Source organism: Rousettus aegyptiacus, unplaced genomic scaffold (assembly GCF_014176215.1).
Source record: "Rousettus aegyptiacus isolate mRouAeg1 unplaced genomic scaffold, mRouAeg1.p scaffold_m13_p_11, whole genome shotgun sequence".
In the NCBI taxonomy this organism is placed as follows: domain Eukaryota; kingdom Metazoa; phylum Chordata; class Mammalia; order Chiroptera; family Pteropodidae; genus Rousettus; species Rousettus aegyptiacus.
The window spans coordinates 40,713,931-40,737,885 of record NW_023416286.1 but is presented as its reverse complement, the minus strand read 5'-3'; the positions used below and the strand labels follow the sequence as shown (position 1 = coordinate 40,737,885).

The 23,955-nt window shown below is 37.5% G+C and overlaps 1 protein-coding gene across 12 annotated transcripts in view; it reads right to left on the bottom strand.

The window, feature by feature from the left end:
- UNC5D (unc-5 netrin receptor D) overlaps positions 1-23,955 on the bottom strand; it is a 472,257-nt gene that overhangs the window by 66,552 nt on the left and 381,750 nt on the right. For 5 of the 12 annotated variants that reach the window (XM_016128802.2, XM_016128809.2, XM_016128797.2 and 2 more), the window contains 3 exons: positions 22,647-22,679; positions 8,734-8,748; positions 7,801-7,986 (listed from right to left, as the gene is read on the bottom strand). In XM_016128802.2, coding sequence (XP_015984288.1) covers positions 7,801-7,986; positions 8,734-8,748; positions 22,647-22,679 — 234 coding nt within the window. The remainder of the gene's footprint in view (positions 1-7,800; positions 7,987-8,733; positions 8,749-22,646; positions 22,680-23,955) is intronic. The other 7 variants (XM_016128798.2, XM_016128804.2, XM_016128807.2 and 4 more) reach the window with 4 other exon arrangements.

Here is a 23,955-nt window from a genome sequence, read left to right as displayed (position 1 = left end):
CATGAATCATGAGTCTTAGTAGCCAATTTGCTCTAATAACGCATATGTCACTCTGAGAGGAAAAGGAGGCACCACACGGGGACAGGGGGAGACTCAGAGTCTACACGACAAGCAGCATAGAATGGCTTCCTTTCTGTCTCAAAACAAATGGAAAAAAAATAATCTTTACAAAAACATGAGAAATTGGACTTTCTCATCTCTTGGGGCTTACCAATCTTTTCTAAGCCAAATAGCAAAATGAAATGCTGTGATATTTTCTTGTGATGAAGTCATCTCATTTATTAGTAAATAACAAAATAACCCTCAGTCCCAAACCTCCCACCCTCTCAGTCCGTCAATGTGACATCTCAAATTGAAACCCAAACCATATTAAACAATTTTCCTTTGGGGCCTGATAAAAATGTTTTAAGTATGATATTTTTGAAAATGTTGCAATTCTAGGACATATTGTATTAGCCTCTATTGTTTTTTCCATTTTCATAATTTGTAGCAATGCCAGCAGGAAATCTGTAATCCTGACATTTCCCACCTCTTGTTCTGATGCTCTAAGAATCCAACATCACAGCGGAAGAGGTTCAAAGTGAAATGAAATAACCTTGAAGATCTAAAGGCTCCTTGGTGATGCATTTTTTTTTCCATGCTTAAGGCTCTTGTGCCAAGACAAAGGCATAATCAAGGAACTGTGCTTTTTAACAGAACTGCATTGAAATTTATAGGTACCAGCCTTGCTCTTGGTATCATTTTTCTAGGCAAGAAGCAGGGCTTAAGATCCATCTCACATCTGAAAAGAGTTGAGAACAGGAGTTTCCACTAAGACTTAAAAAACTGTATTCCTGAGTCTCATGATTACTTTATCTCGAGCCCTCACATTCTTATTTAATTTCTGGTTACTCTTAAAAAAAATCTAACTATTCTTAAAAAACCCTCCTAACTTATGTGAAGTAAAAATAGTTACTAGATTAAGACTTAAGCCTAACATAAGCACTTAAATGGAAAATGCAATTATGATAGTAGGCATGTGTGATAGAGTCCAAAGTTGATGAAAATTGCCTGCCAACTTGATTCAGTTTTGATCAGGTACAATCACTGAACTATCCCAAGTGTCTCTTTGGAAATCCTTTTTAAAAAGTTTCTCATCTAGTTTAAGTGTGACATCTCTTTAAAAAGTCTTGCTCACCTTCCCGGGGTCCTGACTCTATGTGCTCAAGAAGTGATGGCTCTAAGACAGTGAAGGTGGGAACCATACAAGCATCAATGTGAGGTGTTATCAGAATGAATATGGGGTAGAGTAGAATTTTAATAAAGAATGTTTGCTTATATTACTAGTTTTGAGAGATTACTGGTCAAAAAAAGATCAAAATGGTAAAGTTATTTAAAGTCTACATATTCTCTCAGATTTACTATACATGTAAGCTCCGAGAAACCCCACACTAAGGAGATGTGTTTAACTTATGCAAGTCTGCATTCCCCTAAGGAACTACCCCTCTTGCCTGCTTCCTGGCACACTGCAGAACACGCTAGCATCTTGTGCCAAGGTAAGAGGAAGCAACCATCTTCTAGAACAATATTCAGTATATTTTTTGAGCACCTTCCATACACAAAGGGCTGATAACTCATGTTATTCCAGGTAATTTCATCCTCAGCGGAACCCTTTGAGTTGGATATTAGTATTTCCATTTTACAGCTGTAAATTGAAACTCAGAGAAAATAATTAACTAGGTCACATAGCAGTTTTGGACTCTTCCATATGACTTCAAAGCTTCTGAATATGTACACAAAACTCTCTACTACCTTTCCTCTGTTTTCAAGTGCTATGATCCAAGACACTTATCTCCTTTTATTTGATGGAAATATAATTCTAGTTTCTTTAAAATTTTTTTCTATTACAGTTAATATACAGTATCATATTAATTTCTAGTGTACAGCATCATGATTAGGCATGTGTATAACTTACAAAGTGATCACCCCAATAAATCTAGTACCCATCTGACACCATACGTGGTTACTACAATATTACTGACTGTATTCCCTATGTTGTATTTTACCGTGTGACAATTTTTATAACTGCCAACTTATACATCTTAATCCATTCCCCTATTTTTACCACTCCTGCAACTCTCCCTCCCATCTGCCAATCATCAATTTCTTCTCTGTATCTATGAGATTGTTTTGTTCTGTTTTTTGTTTTGTTTTGATTACACATATAAGTAAAATCGCATGGTATTTGTCTTTCTCTGTCTGACTTAATTCTCTCAGCATAATACCCTCTAGGTTTACCCACATTGTATCAAATGGGAAGATCATTCTTTTTAATGGCTGAGTAATATACCACTGTATATATGTCCTACTTCTTTATCCATTGATCTATGGATGGACACTTAGGTGGCTGCTATATTGGGGCCATTGTAAATAATGCTGCAATGAACAGAGGGGCGCATATATCTTTTGAAATTAGTGTTATGGATTTCTCTGGAAAAATACCCAGAAGTGGAATTGCTGGGTCGTATGGTAATTCTATTTCAATTTTTTGAGGAACCTTCATACTGTTTTCCATCGTGGCTACACCAACGTACAGTCCCACCAGCAGTGCATGAGGGTTCCCGTTTCTTTACATCCTTGACAACACTTGTTTCATTTCTTGATGACAGCCATTCTGACAGCTGTGAGGTGACAGCTTATTGTGGCTTTAATATGTACTTTCCTCATGATCAGTGATGTTGAGCATCTTTTTATATGTCCATCGGCCATCTGTATGTCCTCTTTGAAGAAATGTCTATTTGGGTCTTCTCCATTTAAAAACAAAATCTGATTATGTGTTAAGTTGTATATTTTGTATATTAACCCCAATGAGATAGATGAGTGGTGAATATCTCCTCCCATTCTGTAAGTTGTCTTTTTGAATTGATGATGATTTCCTTCACTGTGCAAAAACTCTTTAGTTTGATGTAGTCCCATTTGTTTATTTTTTCTTTTGTTTCCCTTGCCCAAGAGAGATTCCAAAAAAATAAATTACTAAGAGTGATGTCATAGAGTTTACTGCCTATGTTTCCTTCTAGGGGTTATAAAGTTTTGGGTCTTAAATTTAAGTCTTTAATCTGCATGTGTCTGTTTTTATGCCAATATCAAGCTGTTTTGATTACTGCAGTCTTGTAGTATTGTTTAATAGCAGGTACATAACTACGACTTTGTTCTTCAAGATTACTTTGGCTATCTGGATTTTTTTTTTTTGTGGTTCTATATAAATTTTAGGATTATTCTAGTTCCATGAAAAATGTCATTGGTATTTTACTAGGGACTGCACTGCATCTGTAGAAAATTTCATTGGTATTTTGCTAGGGATTGCACTGAATCTGTAGATTGCTTTGGGTAGTACGGACAGTTTAACAATGTTAATTCTTATCCATGAGCACAGGATATCGTCCTTCCATTTATTTGTGTTTTCGTCAATTTCTTTCTTCAATATCTTAGCTTTGCAAGTACAGGTCTTTCACCTCGTTGGTTAATTTCTTTCTTAGGTTTGATTTCATTCTTTTTGATGTAATTATAAATAGGTTTTCTTAATTTCCCTTTCTGATAGTTTGTTATTGATGTATAAAAATGCAACTGATTTCTGAATATTAATTTTGTGTCCTGCTATTTTACCGAATTCATTTATTCTGATAATACTCCATTGGATTCTTTAGGGTTCTTTATATATAGTATCATGTCATTTGCAAATAATGAGTTTTACTTCTTTCCAATTTGGATGCTTTTTATTTCTTGTCTGAATTCTGTGACTAGGACTTCCAATACTGTGTTAAATAAAAGTGATGAAAGTGGACAACCCTGTCTTGTTCCTGATCTTAAGATAAAGCTTTCAGCTTTTCTCCACTGCGTATGATGTTAGCTGTGTTTTGATTATGTTGAGGTATGCTGCATCTATCCCACTTTGCTGAGAGTTTTTTTTTTTTTTTTTAAACCATAAATGGATGCTGGATTTTGTCATGCTTTTTCTGCATCTGTTGATATGGTCGTATTTTTATCCCGCATTTTGTTTATGTGATATATCATGTTAACTGATTTGCAGATATTGAACCAACATTTCATTCTAGGAATAAATCCCATTTGATCATGATACATATTTTTAATGTATTGCTGAATTCAGTTTGCTAACATTTAGTATTTTGGCACTTATGCTCATCAGGGATATTACCTTTTCTTTTATACTGTCTTTGGTTTTGGTATCAGGGTAATGCTGGCCTTGTAAAATGAAGTTTGGGAGCCTTCCTCTTATACTTTTGATAGGTATGAATTCTTTTTTTTTGAATGTCTGGTAAAAAGTTACCTGTGAAGACATTTGGTTCAGGGATTTTGTTCATTGGGAGTTTTTTTGATTACTGATTTAATTTCATTATTAGTTATCACTCTGCTCAGATTTTCTGTTTCTTCCTGAGTTAGCCTTAGAAGATTGTGTGTTTCTAGGAATTTATCCATTTCTTTCAGGTAGTCCAATTTGTTGGCATATAATTGTTCATAGTACTTCTTTATAATCATTTGTATTTTTGTGGTGTCAGTTGTCACTTCTCTCATTTCTGATTGTATTTATTTGGGCCTTCTCATGCTCTCGATGAGTCTGGCTAGATGTTTATCAGTTATGTTTATCTTTTCAAAAAACCAACCCTTAGTTTCATTTATCTTTTTTACTGTTTTTTTTTTTTTTTTACTCTATTTCATTTATTTCCACTCCTATCTTTATTATTTCCTTCCTTCTAGTCACTTTGGACTTTCTTCTTCTTTTTTTAGATCATTTAGGTGTAAGACAGATTGTTCATTCAGCTAACCTATGTCATTTGATTGGAGCATTTAGCCAATTTACATTTAAAGTAATTATTGATAGCTATGTAGTTGTTGCCATTTTATTAACTGGTTTCTGACTGTTTTTGTAGTTTTCTATTCCTTTCTTATTCTCTTGTATGTCGATGACTTTCTATAATATTATGTTTGAACTAATTTCTCTGTATTACATATCTTTTGTAGATTTTTGGCTTGTGGTTGCCATGTGCTTCATTCTACCAAGCTACATTCATAGCAACCTAGTTCTTTTTGATGGTCATTTAAGTTTGAACACATTCGAAAATCACTCATTCCCTCCATGTTTATGTTTTTATCATTATACTTTTTTGTGTGCTTGTGTGTACCTCTTAATTATTCTAATTACACATGATATTCCTACTTTTGCCTTTTAACCTTTGTACTAGTTTCATGGTTGGTTGATTCACGCTTTTGTTGTGTGTTTATCTTTGAGGTTTTTTTTCTTTCTTATATTTTCTTACTCATGTTTTGGATCTTTTTCTTTTCTTCCTAAAGAAGTCCCTTTAACATTTCTTGTAATACTGGTTTAGTAGTGATAAACTCCTTTAGTTTTTACTTGTTTTTGAAACTCTTTATCTCTTCTTCGATTCTAAATGATAACCTTGCTGGGTCGAATAATCTTGGTTCTAGGTCTCTACTTTCATCACTTTGAATATTTTATGCAAATCCCTTTGGCCTGCAAAATTTCTGTTGGGAAACAAGCTACAGTCTTATGGCAGCTCCACTATATATAACTAACTGCTTTTCTCTTGCTACACTTAAGAGTCTCTCTTTGTCTTTAATCTTTGACATTTTAATTATGATGTGTCTTGGTGTGAGCCTGTTTTAATTCATCTTGTTTGGAACTTTCTGTGCTTCCTGGGCTCATATGTTTATTTCTTTTCCTAGGCTGGGGGAGTTTTCTGTCATTTCTTCAAATAGGTTTTCAGTTCTCTGCTGCTTTCTCTTCCTTTTGGTACCCCGTGATGCCAGTTTCGGTACACCTGATGTTGTCCCAAAGGTCTCTTAAATTATCTTTATTTTGTAAATTCTTTTTTTTTGTTCTTCAGATTGGGTGTTTTCCACTACCTTGTCTTCAGATTGCTGATTTGATCCTCTGGTTCATCTAATCTGCATTTGATTCCCTCTAAAGTATTCTTAGTTTCAGTTATTGTATTCTTCATTTCTGACTCGTTCTTTTTTGTGTTTTCTATCTTTTTGTTGAAGTTCTCACTGAGCTCATCTATTCTTCCCCTACGTTCACTGAGCATCATTATAAACAGTATTTTGAACTCTGTATCTGGTAGATTGCTTGTCTCCATTTCATTCTGTTATTTTTTTGTACTTTTGTCTTGTCCTTTCATTTGGAACATGTTTCTTTGACTCCTCATTATGACTGATTCTCTGTATTTGTTTCTGTGTATTGGGTAGGTCTGCTGTGACTCCAAGTGTTGGCAGGATGGTCTTATGTAGTAGGTGTTTTTGTGGGGCTTAGTGGTGCAGTCTCCTTGGTGACACGAGCTGGGAGCTTCAGGGCACTCCCTTGTGTAGGTTCTGTCTGACCTCCTTTTGTTGTTGAGCATTGATTGATATTGACATATGAGTGGGGGAGGTGGGGAGACTGACCTGTAGGATGACTTGCTGTGTTAAATGGCCATCATTATAGAGGACAAGTTGTGCGAGGGTTGACCCAACAGTGTGGGATCGCTTTAGTGTGGTTTTGGGGCTTGCCAGGTTTGCCCTGTGAGTATGTTGTTTGTGGAGCTGTTCGGGTGATGCTTTGGCATTTTCTTTATATCATCAGTTATAGGAATTCTGTTCAGTTGGTCTGCAGGTGTTTCTTAGTGATGGCTGTCTTATAATTTAGTTGTAATTTTGATGTGGTCATGGGAGGAGGCAAGCACAGTGATTAACTCCTCTGCCAGCTTGACTAGACGTCTCTATTTCTAGGTTCTTATGTATTATAAAGATCAGTTGTTCGCTGGCTTTATTTCTAATTAAATCATGTATACTAAACCCTATATGAGGTCAAGCAGACTCAGACTCAGACCTGAAACTTTGGATCCCAGGAGTGGCGAGTGGTAAAGCATTTTGTCTATCTCAGCCATCTCCCTATTTCTAGCATGCTCGGATTTTCAAGTTAGAACCTGGTCTGCACTCCGTCACTACCAAGCCATTAGACTTTTCCTCCTATTGTACAGGTGCTATTGACATGCAATAAACAAATAAATGTGACAATATTGACGATGAAGGTCAATGTAACAAAGTTGATCCACTGAGGTTTCATTTCTTCTAAAATAAAAACTGTATGTCTCATCCCTATCTTGCAATCAGAAATAGATTTGGTTCATATAAGAGAATTAAATGACTGTGTTGAAAATGAATATTCCTATAGTTTGATATGATAGATTATCCTTCCCCCACAACAAAAGATTGTCTGACTTGGTAACAGGTGAGAATCATTTAGGCTGGGAATTTCATTTTTTCCCTGGCTAAATGATCCATCGTATATCCTCTAAAGTCCTTTTACTAATTTAAAACAGAAGTACAAAAATAACTCCAAATAATAAACAGTTTAATAAATATGCCTAGGAGCTGGTAAAATAGTAGTTGGTCCTAAGCTTTGAAAAATCCATATTTAGTTAATTAAATTAAATATACAGCCTCAAAGCAGGCTTGTTGAAATAGAAAGTTGGGTAATGTGAGATAGAATAACTTATTAAGCTCATTACATACCAAAGATGGAAATGCCTCACCTAAAGTATTGCTGATGGTAAACTGATAGCCATTTATCCTTACACTTAAGCAGACTATGCCATTGAGCCATGTTTCCTACTGTGTGAAGACAATTTGATAGCGCCTCCCAGTGCCAAGAGCTACGTTCACACAGAGCCAAAGAGCATGGGGGTCCTGTGTGACTGTAGTCTATGGTCCTGAGGACAAGATGTTGGGGGAACCTATGCTGCTGACCTTGACGGACTGTTTTGAAGTTGAAGGTCTGGAAGCCACCTGTCAATGCAGAAGAGTCAATGACGTCCACACCATAGTCACTCTGGCTCCGTCTATAAAGGGTGATGCCAATGACCAGGACTGCAACGGCCACGACTGCAGCGCCCAAACCCGAGTACAAAGCAATGTCGCTGGCATTCTCAATGCCTGAAAGACACAAGAGAAAACCTAAGTGGCCAACATGGGCATAGAGCCAAAGAGCCACCCCAGGATACAAAATGAAATGCTACTGGATTTTTGGAGCTAATGCTCAGAGAAAATGACATATGCAGTTAGCCACAAGTTGTACTCTCTTTCACACAATAATCATGTTTCTAAAATACCTTACATAAATCAAAGGGATGCTAGTCAAGTATCTTTACTGCATTAAGGTAGCTTACCATGTAATAGAATCTTGAATCAAATTTTCAAAGTATATAATATTTTTCAAGCAAAAAAGGCAACTTCTTAATTGTTTTAGGAAGTCAAAAGTGTTTTTTTAATATTTTATTTTTACTTTTTATTTGAGGGAAGACATGAGACCCACATACAATGACAAAATATGGGTGAACTGCTCTACTTATATATGACCTGGGGCACATGCATTCACAGAGAACGGTCTAGGGTGAGAAGATAACACATGGTCTATGAGTTGAGAGAGAGAAGACCAGAGCTCACGACGATGACTTTTAGCTTTGGCACATGCCATTCAGTTTAAGAGAACATTGACAACATTGGTTTAGGATATAAACAGTTATGAGAGATTTTCTGTTGTGAAATATGAAAAGGTCTTGGTCCTAGGTGCTATTATGTCCATGGTAAATGTTTTCTAGCACCAATTAAATGCTAGAGTCTAATGCTTTTTTTGTGGAAGAGCACTGGTATCTAAGAGGGCACATGCTGTTTCTCCCATACCTCTCCTACTCCATCCTATTGAATGCATGGGCAAAGCAAAAATAAAAGCGTTAGTTTGAATTTAGAATCTGGCTGTCTCCCCATCCCCCAAGATATGTCATAGCCACTTTTCAACTCTTTTGCTAGATGCACATTGAGTGTGGTTCATTCCTAAAGAGATTCATAAGGGCTATTACGATTTAGCATAAAATTTATCTAATACTACACAATCCTAAATGAGGTGTAATCTTGGAAAGTATATAGAAGTGGAAGGTGGCAAATGCTAACTATGTAACTAATCTCCCTACAGATTATGTGGTCAGTACATTCAATAGGTCCAAAAGTAATTGCTGTATCATCCTGTGTTGGGCTTAGAGGATAAAATGAACCCATCGTATATTTACCTTGTAATTGCATGGCATTTACTATGCAATCACCTCACCCTAACATAGTACTTATGTTATCAAATGAGCAATACTAACCACCCAAGTAAAGTGAATTTATTTTCAACAAAGTTAGTGAATTGTAAAATAAAGTGCAACCAAATTAAAGCGTGAACAAGGAAATCAAGCAGAACCTGTTCGGTAATAGGGCAGTAAACATATAAAAATAATTTGCAAGGGAGAGCACAACCATCTGAAGGAACAGGATCTGAATGGTCAGAAGATTGTCAGACACTTTTAATAACTATAATAGCCTTGGAGGTGTTGAGAAACAGAGTGTGACTTAAGCTTTAGTTCAACTCCATGATGGCCCAAGTAGGAGAGGGATAGGGATGGAGGCTTCTGTGGTCATCTTCTCTGACCACCCAGAATCATGGACATGATGGTTGATGCCAATTCCAAAGTTCTAATGTCTGCCTATGTCACATGGGGGAGGGAGAAGGGCAGCTATCATCCCACTTACCTCTCACTCTCCCTCTCCCTCTACTCAATTCGTTTCCTTGGAGGGAATAATTAATTATGCTCAGAGGGGAGATAGGACACAAAACAGGGCAGATACTGTACACCAGGGGTTAGCGAGAGAGCTTTGGATTGAAACCAATTAGCCTTTTCCCCCTTCCCTCCAGTTCTTTGAACACTGATGACTGATGACACTATCATCTTAAAAGGTGTATCTGGGGAGAACACACCTGCTCAGCAACTGAGCACATACAGAGAAACAGCCTGGCAGTGTACTGAATGCAGCTGCTCTGTTGCTGAGTTGGCAAAGTACAGACAAAAACATTTTTAGCTTCCCAGGTACTAAAATAGGAAGGACCGAGCCAAGAAGATGACCAGAGAATACTTCTGCTGAAAATGGACATCACTGAACACTAACATCTTGAGACAAAACTGAGAAACAGGAACAAATTGTCTTTGCTCCTCTGCATTTTCATCTTTTCTGTATGTTTTCACCCCCTTGCTACCCAGGTAATCAGAATTCTCTTCCCTCCAGATGCAAATCTTGTGTTTAGGAAAGAACCCTACATATGCCTCAGATTGAGGTTTAAATGGAATTGAAGTTTGATATAGATCATTGTGTTTCCTCTCCTAGGAATGTATGCAGAATCTATTGACTTACATATAGGGAATGAAATATTGAATTATAAAATTTTTTAAAAAATGAGTAGAGGGACTTTGGGGATAGGATGGGGAAAAAGACCTGTGTAGAGAGCCCTGCATCCTTATAAGGCTCACTCTGGTACTTGGTGGGGCAGTCTGATCTAAAACCCAGAAGTCAATGGACTCCTATAGAAAGATAAACAAAGTAGTATTTATTTTACAAGAACAATCCATCTTGGGAATTAGAAAGTTCAGGATCTAATATTTTCATTCATTCAACAAATATTCGTTGAGAGACAACCATGCAATGGAAATGAGATGCGTGGATGAATCAATGCATGGTCTATATTCTCAGTTTTCTCTTGTCCGAAAGTGGTAAATCCTGGTATCCAGGTACAGCTACCGAGGTAGATACCAGTACTCAAAGCCTCATTTATATATCTCAAAAGATTTAATTAGACATCCTTACCCACATCTCACATTCTTCTAAAGTTGGGACACAGTGCTTCTTTCTTCTTTCTCTTCTTTTTTTTCCTCTTCTCTACCTTTTACTTCACCTCATTGTTTTTTTCTCTTTTTTCACCCTCTACTCAACTATTATTTAATCTGTCATCCCAGGAAAGTAGAGTGGTTTTCCCTATGAGGATTTCTCTGTGCTTACAAACATCATCCATTAGCTTTGCACATGTGTTCAGGACTGGCCTCCGAAGAACCTGAGGTTTGGTTCCACATTTTTCACTACAATCTCATGAGAGTAGGGAGAAAGCTCGGGGTATGCGTGTCTGTGAACACATGGGCACTTGGAGGGGTGCCACTGCAGAGTCGTCATACACGTGTGCAAGTGTGTATGCATGCACAACAGGCACACACTCAGCTACTGTCAGAACATTAGAAGCCAGTACTGCTCCATCCCAGCGGAACTGTTCTAGTAACATGACCACAAGGTACAGGCATTTCCCAGGGCCTAACAGTTTCTCCCCATTCATTCCTATATTCTTGCTCTCCTTTGCCATACGGCCATACACCTCAAATTCAACTGTAATTAATTTCTTGCTAGGTAGATGCCTGCTAACTAAAGGACCTGTGTATTTTCAGTGCAATATGTACCCCCCCCCCCCGCCTCGCCACCCCATTCCACCCCATTAGGCATCTGCGCACTACCTGTCAGGTGTCAGCTCAAGGTTCCTCTCTCCCAAGAAAATAACTCCGTCCTGGCCAATCTACCTAATCCTGACAACTTATGCTCTTCTAAGCTCTTATGTCATCTATGGTTTCTAGAGCTCATTTTGGATCATACTTTTATTGTTAATTATCTGAATGCCAGTGTATTCTTCCTAACTGCTTTAAACTTTTAAACAGTAGTACCGTCTCTGTAATTTCCCACCAATATTTGTAAATCATTTTGTGACTGCTTGCCTGGACTCAAACTGTGGGAAGAGAAATTAAAGGAATCATAGTCTGCTGTTGATTTTAGAACCTCCCGCCACAGGGACTCTCTTTTTCTCTATCTTTACACACACATGTGTTTATACCCGTCTCTTGCTCACACGCACATGTGCTGCTGGTTTGTTTGCTCAAAGTGATTTCCAACAAAAATGCTGATACCTGTGACTGATAAGGTTATTCTGCTTTTTGCAGGCACAGGATACTTTTCTCTGACTTTGTTTTACAGATGAAGCTATACGTCTTATTGATGTTTTTCTTGTGTTTTCATCCCTATTTTCCTCTATCCAAGAGTCACAAAAGCTTTAGGGAATGTTTGGAAGGACCCAACATTTGGTAGCATTAATTGTTGTATACAATGTACAGGTTAGAGGAAAAAACAAACATAAAACTCAAGAACTGACTGAAAAATCACTTGTAGTCCAAATTATTCAGAAAGTATTGAGCAATATGTTCAATAAAGAGTTGGAAACATGGAGAGGAAATATTTATGGGTTCATTTGGCCTTGAAAAAGAAAGCTATAAAATGACTGTGGAAAACTTTAATGCAGGAAGAGTTGTTACAAGAAGAGAATAAGTCCACAGTAGGTGCTCAATGACCCTTCATTTATGATGAAGTTAGTAACCAACTCTTCCGCCATCTCTAACAAGCAATGAAAAGAAGGACATGGCCTTTTATTATAGCAATTGGGACTCTGGTTAGGTATTAAAATGACCTTTTCTACAATGAGCATTGTTAAAAACCCATACTGTATTTCTGAGGGAGATTGTGAAGTCTCCTTTCAGGAAGTGTCTGAAAAACAGCATTACTTAACAATAGTCTGCAGTTATTTATTTTTTTTGGTCAAAGCTAGTGAGAAAAGTTAAATGACCTTTCAAAACACCTGGGAACTTCATAGTTCAAGGAGTAGGTATTGACAAGTGTGATGGCTTAGTTATTTGTAATAACCAGTGCCCCCAAATGATTAAATAGAAGGACTGTTTACTTAGTTTGCCATTTTCTCTTCTCATGACACCATCTGTAAGACATAGTAATGATACTTACCAATGAAAATTTAACTTAATAACCATGCTATCAGCTTAACTATATATCAGATTAGAATCTACTTTACAGGCTTAGACAGCTACCACAAAATTAATAAAGAAGCTCAGCAAATGCCTTTCAAAACACAGAATATTCTGTTTTATCTCCTATTAGATACTGGAAATGACCATTGATCCCCCTTTTAGAAAAAACGACCTGAATTGGTATATATGAGTCAATGAATTACTAAGGAATCCACACAATAAACATTCACAAAGAGGAGGGTGAGAGGCAAACAAATGGAAAACTAAAAGAACCAGCTGCTGTGCTGGACTCCCGAAAAAGGCCAGGAAACAGCCATCTCAGGATACCCACTCCCATCTCCACCCCAACCCACGCGGTGCCCTAGACACAGCGATGTGCCAAAATATTTAATTGCGAGTTGAAAAATGATATAATAGAAGTTATCATTAGAGTCTATACTTGGTGTCATCAAAAAGCAACATTTTTTTTTTCTTTAACACATGAGAAAATAACTTTTAAATGGTTAGCATGGTCAATGACTGCAAACAATTCTAATTATATATTTGCATTGCTTGGACTCATATAACCCCTTAACCAACCAACATCTGGGCTTCTTTTCCAATCTCCCATCCTCAAAAAGCTCATTGTTGTTATTGTGATGATTGTTGTTTTATCGTTGTAATAAATGACAATAGTAAATTTTTAAATAGCACTTTATGCCAGGCACAGTTCTGGTACTTTACACTTAACTCATTTTAATCTTTCGACAATCCTGTAAAAATGTCCCCATTCAGATGTGTAAACTGAGGCAAGAAAAATCACATTCCTTGTTCAAAGTCTCGTGATTGGTAAGGAGCAGAGGTGGGACTCAGTCACTGGTAGTCTGGCTCCAAAATCGATAGATTAGGACAGGCTATGTCCTTATCCAGCAGTTAACCTCTGTCCTTCCGATCACACTGCTTACCTACCTCTCGGTGACAACAGTAACCCAGTAACGGAGCACTAAGCTTTTCTCAATTCTCAGAGAAGTTCTCAATTCTCTGCGAACTATAGATGTGACCACATTCTCACCTTCACAACCAAAGCTATCTGAAGTAGGTATTATATTGCCTCTTTTACAGATATGACATAGGTTCAGACAAGGTAGAAAATTACTCAAGGCTTTGCAATAAGAATATGACAAAGCAGGGTTTGAATACCTATCTGTCTTCACTCATAAGCTGCTTAACCATTAATTACTCCGTATGACTTTCTTGCCTCTTTGCTCTGTATATGCTTACACCCAAGTTAACCTGCTGAAACAAGTTGCAAAACATACTGGCTTGTATCATCAAAAACTCATGCCATTCAACCTCACCTGGGCCTTCTTTGTAACCAAATAATTATTTTATTCGTCTCCTATGAACAGATAATATTTTTCATCATAACAGTTACTCTGAACTTTGTTTCCTTTCTTCAAGATCCCTACTTCTCACCTTGCCCTTCTTTTAGCTGGCAAAAAAAAAAAAAATACAGTTCTTACATGACTTCCCTCCTCTACAACTCAAAATTCCTCTGCTCCTTCATGCATTTTTCCTTTCCTTTTCTGTTCCCTGAAGAGCTGCTCTTCTTCTGTGTCAGGCCAGCTCGGATCCCGCCCTCTTTTCCTCCACAGGGACCTGGCCTCATTCATTATTCTCTTTTGGTCTTGCATCTTCAAACTTTTCCTCCAAACCCGAACCTTGCCCTTTCCCTGCAAGTATAGTCTAACCTCCCTAATCGCCTCTCCTTACTTGCTGATAAACTAATTAAAGATGCAGACTTCTTTATTTCCATGTTGTTCTTAGCTTTGTTAAAAAGAACTTTATAAACATTTTTTAATGTTAAACATTTCTTAATGCATGCTCCATAATTCCCCTAACCTGTAAACCCCCATCTCTGTTAAAAGTAAAAGAATAAATAAATACATGTATAAGATGAGAAAACGTTTTAGGAAGTATAACAAGTTACACTTGCAAAAACTTATCCTCCAATCCTCCAACCACCCTTTCTTCAAAAGTAACTGCTCTGGATAGTATCTTTGAGACTGTTCAGAAAAAACAAAACAAAACAAAACAAAACAAAACATAAATGTCCTTCATTTGTTTTTCTTTATTTTACTTTACCCTAAAGGCTCCAGATTATATATACTTCCTTTATACTACTTTGCCTTTTTTAAATGTACAATATCATGTAGATCTTTCCTTATCAGAATGTACAGACCCATTTCATTTATTTTTACATTCATCTAGCCCATTGCAAGGTGCAGAATAATTTGACAAGTCCATTATATCTATATCATTTGATTGTTCTCTTATCCTTTAAAGTCTCTCTGTCCAAACTCCTGTCCCCTCCTGAAGGTCGTTTTCAACCCTGCATCAACAGCAGTGCTCTTATTCTTCACCACTGCTCTGCAGCAGTAAACACGAATAGTTAACTCTCCTTCTAGAAAAGAAAAAAAGTCCCTTAAATTTGATTCTCTTACCTTCTTTATTATTGTTTAGTAGCACTTCATTCTCATAGTTCTTCAAACAGGCTTTAAAGTTCAGTTCTTGCCCTTTTCCCTTTCTCTATGCTCATTTAATGTGATAATCACTCACATACTAGCAGTGCTAACTGTTCCCTTGATACCAGTTTCAAATAAAGATCTCCTGACTCATCTCCTGTCTGAAGACCTCACTCCATATTATGTCCTGTTCAATGGACACAACCACCTGCATATTGTGCTAGCATCTCAAATTTGTCAATTTATAAATTCATTATTTTTATCTCTTTGAATTTTTTTTGTGCGAATTACCTTTTTCTGATAATGACACCACCAGTCACAACTTGAGACCAAAGAGTCGTCTTTCATTCTGTTTCCAATAACCCCTTCCCCAAACTACTCACATGCCTTATTGACTGTATCTCATGTGCCTTTCACATTTCATCTTCAACAGGAGAGACACCAGTAGACACGCACATTGAAGTCTCATCTTACCTGGTACCCATGCTCCCAGTCTTCAAACACTCTGAATCATTTTACACGTGGATTCCTTTTCCCAAATATAGTTCTGTACTGCCACTCTATACCTTCTTTCAATGATTTTTAGTATGTATTGAGTCAACTCCAATAGGGATTTATCTTATAGCTCAAGACACTTTATGCTCTGATTTATCCTATTTTTCAACTGCTTTTGCCCACTTCATATCCATATTGACCCTACTCTTGCCAAATCCTATTAATCAGTTTTTCAAGTATACCTTGTACTTCAGTGGACTTTTTTGCCACCCCCCCCCGCCCCTTTTATTGAAAGGCTCTCCCCTGCAATATGTTTAAATTCTAGCTATTCTTTCAGGACTGGTAACGGAGGTAATCTAATTGATAAGATATTGTGTGATAGTGCAAATTCAGACGTGTTTTATTCCTTTTTAAATAAATTTGCAGATTTAGTAAGTAAAAATATGACACAGTTAAATCTGAATTTCAGGTCAACAATAATTTTAGTATAAGTATTTCCCATGCAATATTTGGGACATGTTTATGCTAAAAAATAATTTTTGTTAACCTGACATTCAAATTCAAATAGGGGTCCTCTGTTATCTATAACTCTACCTTTGGAAACAACTGAGCTTTTTTCTCATCGATAGGAAGACTAAGTTAAAATGGGGGATAGTCAAAAAGAACAGGATTTGAACTCCAGCTCTTGAAAAAAAAATACTTCACTTTATTTAATTTTCTATTGTAAATATGGAAGATATAAACTCCATAAATTTTGCATATTCTAACAGGTAGAGAGAGATAGGGCCTCTGAAGTCACATTTTTAACAAGTAACCTGGGTTATTGTGATGCTGAAGAACATATTGGTCTATCGCTTATTATGTCTGTGCTTGGTTCCGAGGTAGTTAATAAACAATCCTATCATATCCATTAAGGGCATGGTCGAGATATCACTGAAAATAGTAGTAAGAAAAGGCATATACTTATGATGGGATAAAAATTAGATTAAAACATTGGAAGGCGGTAAGAAAATTACAAATGTGGCACATATATATGGATTGAATTGTTTCACAGTAGGAAAGATTTTGAAGGACAAAGCAAGTCATGCAATTTGTGGAAAGTGCGGTAGTTATGTAATTGAGAATAATCAGCAGGAAATGAAGAAAAATGATGGGCAAAATAGAAAAAAAAAACATTTTTTAAAGCATGGTTAGAAGATCAGCATCGATGCCATGCCTGTAGCCTAATGTTATCTTAGAAGCGCCTAGAAACCTGTTGAGAATTTAAAGGTATGGCCCAAAGTCGCAGACGGTTCTATGGCTTTGAGGTTACACGGCATGAAAGAGAATGTTCAAGTTACCAGTAGATGTGATATTCTGGGAAAAGATGCAGAATGGAATGTGTGTAAGGAGAAGAGTGTATCTAGTTTTCAGACTTTAAGGACACATTTGGGCCATTCTCTGATATTGGGAAGCATACGTTTTGGGTTTTAACCTGATACCTAGCACAGAATAGATGAATATTAAAAAATGTTTCTTTTTCTCAAATCATTTATCATACTACCTTGTATTGAAGTTGTGGGGAAGAAGCATTTTTAATTTTTTCCTTCATGCTTCCTTGGGTCAAGACTACATAGAACAATTATATAATGAGTATCTACTACACGAATAAATAAAAACGAATACATAGAAGCAGAGTCATTATTTTCACCTTAACAATAAAAGGCCCAGTGAGAAGTTAGCAGGAAGACGTAAGACCACAAGTCAACAAATATTTATTGAACATCTAATAAATACTAGCTAGGCACAGTGGTAAATGCTACAGGTATAAGGGTGAATGACGAGACTGTCTTTCAGAAGACACAGATTATGTTTATTAGAAAGGGAATCCAGGCCAGTATAAAGGCAATGGAAAAATAGTATAGAAATAGGGAAATAGTCTGATACTGGGCAAATTATAGGAGCAACTAATCCAGACTCGGGGGACAGGTAGTAAAGGTCTTCCAGAAGAAGGGACACCTAAGCTGAAATCTGAAAGGAGAATAAGTTGAAGAGGTTTAGAATTAGGTTGAGAGAAAAACCTTTCAAGCCGAAGTAACAGATTATGTAAGGTATTATATGCCCAAATAGGCATAGAGTATTCAGAAAACTAAGAAGCTTTGTTTGGCTGAAGAATATAGGAAGCGGGCAGGAAGGAAAATACCTAATAATTAAAATGACTGAGTGAAGCTGATATGATTAAAAAAAGTTGAGACCAGATCATAAACATATTAAATACTTTTGGCTTTATCTTAAAAATAATGATGAGGTATTGAAGAGGTTTAAACGTGCAGGTGACACCAAAATTTATATTTTAAAAAGACCAGTAAATGGATGTAGGGCAAGACCGGAGACAAGGAGGACATCGTAGAAATCTTGATTAGCAACGAAGATGGCCTGAACTTTTAAACTTTTCATCTGGGACACCATTTTCTTATCATTTGGTTTTTCTTTTATTATGCTGGGTGTTTTCTGTCTGTCTGCAGTAACTTCTGACCTTCTACATCTAAATGTTGATATCCTTCAGGGCTCAGTCCTCAGGTCGCCTCCATTCTCTATTCACACTCATTATCTGGTGATCTCATTCAAACTAATGATTTTAAATATAATAGACACTGACAAGCCCCAGATTTATGTCACCAGCCAGGACTCTCTTCTGACCTCCAGACTCATATATTCAACTGCCTCCTCAGCCTCTCCATTTAGACGTTTAATAGGTATCTCAAACCGAGCATTTGTAACACCAAACTCTTGATTCTCCCATTAGATTTGCTGTACCACATTTTTCCCATGTCAGTAATGCTAACTCCATCCTTATAATTGCATAGCCAGAATTTCATAATCATAACACTTTTCTTTCTCTCATACTCTATATCCAATTCATCAGCAAATCCTTTTGACTCTCCCTTTAAAAGACATGCAGAATATGACCCATTTTTACAATTTCTAATGCTATGTTTCTGGCTCAAGGCACAATCGTCTTGAACCTATGTACTATAATGGTCTAGATTATTATAATAGGTTATCGTTACAAGAAATCATTCTAACAGGTCCCCTTGCTTTAGCCCTTATTTTCTGTTATGTTACACTCAACATAGCAGATACAGTTTGTCCTTGAAAATATTAGGTCAGGTCACTATGAATAAAAATCTTCAATGGCTTTCCATCTTGCTCAGAGTAAAGGTCAAAGTCATTACAACGGCTTATACTACACTTGGCTGTTTTCCCTCATCTCACATCTCTGACCTTAACTACAGTGACTCCTCCCTTTGCCACCCTGCTTCAGATATCCTGACTTCCTTGCTGTCCCTCAGACACTCCAAACAAGCTTTGTGCTCACAGCCTTTGCATCCTGCTATTCTATTTTCCTAGAATGCTCTTCTCCTATATATCCAGAATGTTTGTTTCCTTTGTTTTTCTTCTTAAATGTGATTTTATTACAGAGACCTTTCCTGAATACCTTACACAAAAAAACAACACTCCCTCCAACTCTGCCTGAGTCCCTAACCCTGATTTATTTATCTTCGTAACACATATCACCGTCTCCGTAGTGCATAATACTACATATTTTCTGGTTTATTTCCATCTGCCTTCATTAAGATTGTGAGCTTTGTGGAGGCAGAAGTGGTACCTGCTTTGCCCAGTGCTGACTTTCCGCCACCTAGAACATTTTTTAGCACATGGTAAGCACTCAATAGCTGTTGAATGAAAAGAGGGATGTATATGAGTAGAACGAAAATGGAATGAAGTTGAACTTGAGATCTATTTAGGTGGTAGAACAATCAGATTGTAATAATTTATACAATATTGAGCAGAAGAAGGAAGAGCGAGGGCTTAAGGAAGTCGTCCAGGCTTCTGACCTAAATAACTGAATTGGTGGTAGTGTTCACTGAACTAGAAAAGAGGGAAGCAGAACTGAATTAAGAAGACGATAAATTCAATTTTGAAAAAGTTGAGATTAAGGGTATTGGGGGACTCAGTGGGAGATATCCTGAAGGTAGGTACCTGACTCTAGAACTATTCATTGGATTTGTACTTAGCATGCATCTCTGTTAGTAACTATGTGAAAAGGAAATGACAAGAGAATCCATGGTTCTGAGTTATTTTCTAAGGCAGGGCGGGGGGGGGGGGCGTGAAATCCTTTTCACCTCTAAGGTGAACTTGCTGAACTAGTCATCCTCAGGAGCTCACAGCCTCTGAGAAAGCCATATCCCCAGGCCTCCAAGGAATCTCATTGTCTGAATGCATCCATTTTTCATTCTGACTCTGGGGGTGCATGTTTGCCATTTAGAACCTACTATATTTTACTGCACCTCCTGACATTGTTACACAACATTTATTGAAAGCACATTTGATGGTAATGAAGTTTCTATTAACTATGATTAAATCTCATAAAGCACCTGAAGATAATTTAAGATGTGCAGAAGCAGAAAATGAAACATTCAGTTTAGTACATTAGGAAACATAATTGATTAAATTATCTCATTTACAATAAGTGCTTTCATGAGCTATGCACTGCACATATTTCCCCCAGTTTGTCACTTTGATTTGCCAACACATATCTGAAGACTTCACTTTCTTTTTACACCTCCCTGCAACTTAAAACTAAATCCTCGGCCCGCCCGCTTACAGGGGACTGTGTGTGAGGCTCTGAGTGATGTGTTCTATCTGTCAGGCCTTGTGGAGAATCACGTGCACAGCTATATACGGAAACAGGTTGTTTCTCAATTATCTTCATAATTGACTTTGATTTTGCATCAGTGATGATTTCATGTAGTCTTAAACGGAGCCCCTCTTTCAGTGAACAACTGCGGCCTGAATTTGTATAATGCACTCCTAACCATGCAGCTTACAGAACCCCGATTAGATTCCTCTGGGAGCCTTTTGCAATCACATCGATTCTGTTAAGGTTTTATTTTTAGAAAATGACAAATTAAAACAGTTTAAGCGATTCAGTTGCAGTATCCAGCGATTAAGCATGGCGTTCAGGAATGAGAACCCCAAGCAAAAACTAATCCAGGAGTCCCTGAGGACTAGAAATAGCTACTGTGGGGTTTATGGTTGGAAGTACAGATGTAACCAAATTAGAATGGCACAGGACTCACAAACTAAGCATGAAATTAATTTTTAAAAAACACACATGCATTTCTAAGTAACTCTCACATTGGCCGCCACATGGATATCCATGATCTTGTTTGTGCTACACACCAGAACCAGTGGATGGCATGGGCTGTATGACCAGGAAGAAGCTGACAGTCCACTTATTCCAGCTGTCACCCTGAGGTCTTGACACAGGCACAAGCCAAGTATTTACTGACCTGTTTTTATTTTCCCTCTCTCAACATGCATATATACAGACACACAAACACACACATACACAACGTTTCCCCACCTTCACTGTTATGAATTCAAAATCAAGCATGTGAGATATCAGAGGGCCACTATCTAAGTACTAATAATTATGGGCACCTGACAGCATGGAAAAGAAGTTAAGAAAGTTTGTTTTTGTTGCTCTGCAAAGTTCTCAACTCTGCAAGTATGTGACATCTTTATATCTCAAACCTGCCTGAAGCAATATAATGAAGTATGAACATAATAGCTTTACTGAATCTTTCTCTCAAGTCTCCTGACCCCTGTCCCAAGGTACCTATTTCTGTCTGTCTTCATAGGGTCTTAATTCTTTCAAAGAAGGTGGCTAATAAAAGCTATTAACTTTCCCAAGCTATTTGAATTTTAATACCCTAGGATTTAAAAGATCAAAAGCCATTCATTTTATACTAAAACGGGAAATCCTGACCAGAGACACCAACCACACTTGCCAGGAAGTTGCCTCACACTCCTATTGCTAAGAGCTGTATTGCTGACACCTTTTGATCTTGAGGTTTCCCTAATATGTTTTATATATCCAAGCCCTTGAGAATCATTTGAGGAACATAGTACAATGTAGATTTTCAGGCACTCCCTTGCCCTTGTACTGGGGATTCCAATTTATTTGTTCTGTTCTGAGCTGGAGCATATTTACCCAGCTCTCATCACACACCCAGATGCTGATGCACTTGGTTGCCATTCTACCTTTTGAGAAATGTTATTCTAAGACAATGGTCCTCAAGGTGAACCGCACACTGGAATCACATGAGGAACTTTTAAAACTAGGAATTCCTGGGTTTTCACCCTATCCCGCTTCTGATTTCATTGGTTTGGGGTACGGCCTGGGAATTGGGATTTTTAAGGGCCTCCAGGTGGCCTTCAAGCTCTGCCAAGGCGTAGAACCACAGGGTCAAATGCTGAATTGCCAACCATTCTATCGCTGCTCCTTTCCCCAAATCTCCCTGATGTGCAAGATGGAGATAATACGAAAGCCTCTCCAGGAAGCAAGTCTATGTTTCGAGAGTTCCATTTCCTGATAATTTTAAAGTGGAATACCTGTTCCTAATTTACCCAGTTGCCATGGATCTTACAGTTTGCATCTCAGGCATCCCCTTTGCCCCCTCCCCACCCCCTCCCCCCATGGAGAGGTGTGTCCCCCGGCTTTTGTCCCAGGCTCCTTTCATGAAAGTGTACACTGACAAATATTTTAATGCTATAAGTCTCCTTGGAAATAATTTTAGATGGCATTTGCAAAGAAATGGACTTATAGGCAGGTGGAATCAAGAGGAGAGATTTACTCTGAGGGAGGGGAAGCGTGTGCATAATTCTTTCTGATTTAAACCTCCGATATGTGACTCCAAACCCACTGAGCAGAAGCCCTGAAAGCCCTAGATATTTTGTGCAAACTTCAGTTCTGTTTGGCTCCTAAAAAAATACAACAGTAAGGCAGCAAATATGAGAATAAATTATATACATGAGAGGAAAAATAACTTACTTTGGGGTTTTATTTCATGAAGAGGTTTTTTATCTAAAAGAAAGAAAGAGAAAAAAGTTGCATTTAATAAATTTACATGGAGCAGATATATTTCCTATATCACTTTATGTCTACCTCTGTAAATGAAACGTTTTCTCTGTTTTTGCAGACAGTATGCATTATGTTGTCTGAATTTTTCCTTTTCATTCCAATTTTTCATTTTTCTCTTTTGCAATATTTTTCTAGGATTATTGCTTCATTTCTTGTTTTATTTTCCCTCAGGCTTACTAGTTTCTCTCTGTTTCATTTGCTAGATTCTTATCAGCATGATGAGAGCAGTGAGCCTGCAGCCTGTCCCTTTTTATAAACAGCCAGAAGACGGCTCAGGTAAGGGATGCTATTTCACTAATATATGATGATAGAAAAACGAACCAGTGAATAAATATTTAAAGGGATCCTGCATTGGTCTGCAGTTTTTATGGCCTGGATAAAAAGTTCCAAACCATGTCATCTATCCATTCCTGTTTGGTATACGTGTGGTGTTGTGAGCATGCTGGAGGTTTGTTTTTAAGAAATCACACTATTTTGTTCATATTTCTATTGTTAAAATGTGTATGATCTTTCTTAATAGAAAAGTGTCATTTTGCAATCATAGTATTGAGCAGTGCAGCGGTCAGATGTGGATAAAGAGAAAAGACAGTCTTTTACTTGAGCAGGGCTACAGGGGCCAGAGCTCAGGTGAGACGTTTTTATGAATTCTCCCCATTTCCCTTCGTCCATTCTCTCCTGTCCTTTCTCTTATCACCAGATTATCTTGCAAGAATCTTGTCAATCACTCCGAGACTTGACTCCACATTTTCCCTGCCTGGCCCTGTCCCAGGCAGGGCTACACAAAGGTACACAAACCTGGGAAGCCTACATTTCAGACACCATGTCTATAGTCCAGATTTGTAAGGTGGGCCATCCCTCTTATTGGTCCCTTCTAGGGATTACACTGAATGCTGTCAAAGCATAGGCACTAAGGCTGTTGCTAGTCGGTCATAGAATCACACTATGGTATATGACCTTGAAAGGTCACCTTGTGCAGTCCCCTTCCTCCGTTTGCCTGAAGGCGAGCCAAGGCGGGTGAGACACTGTCATTTTGGATTATTTTTCTAACTGAATCAAATCTAGTACAGTAGGAATTTGAGAACTTCATAAATATTATCTGACTGCACTATAACCCCTTGCAGGCAGAGATACAGCTATATTCCAAATCCTTCAGAATATCTCTTTCCCTAACCCATTCCTGCACTTAATACTGATTTTGACAGAAAACCTGTTAGTGTGA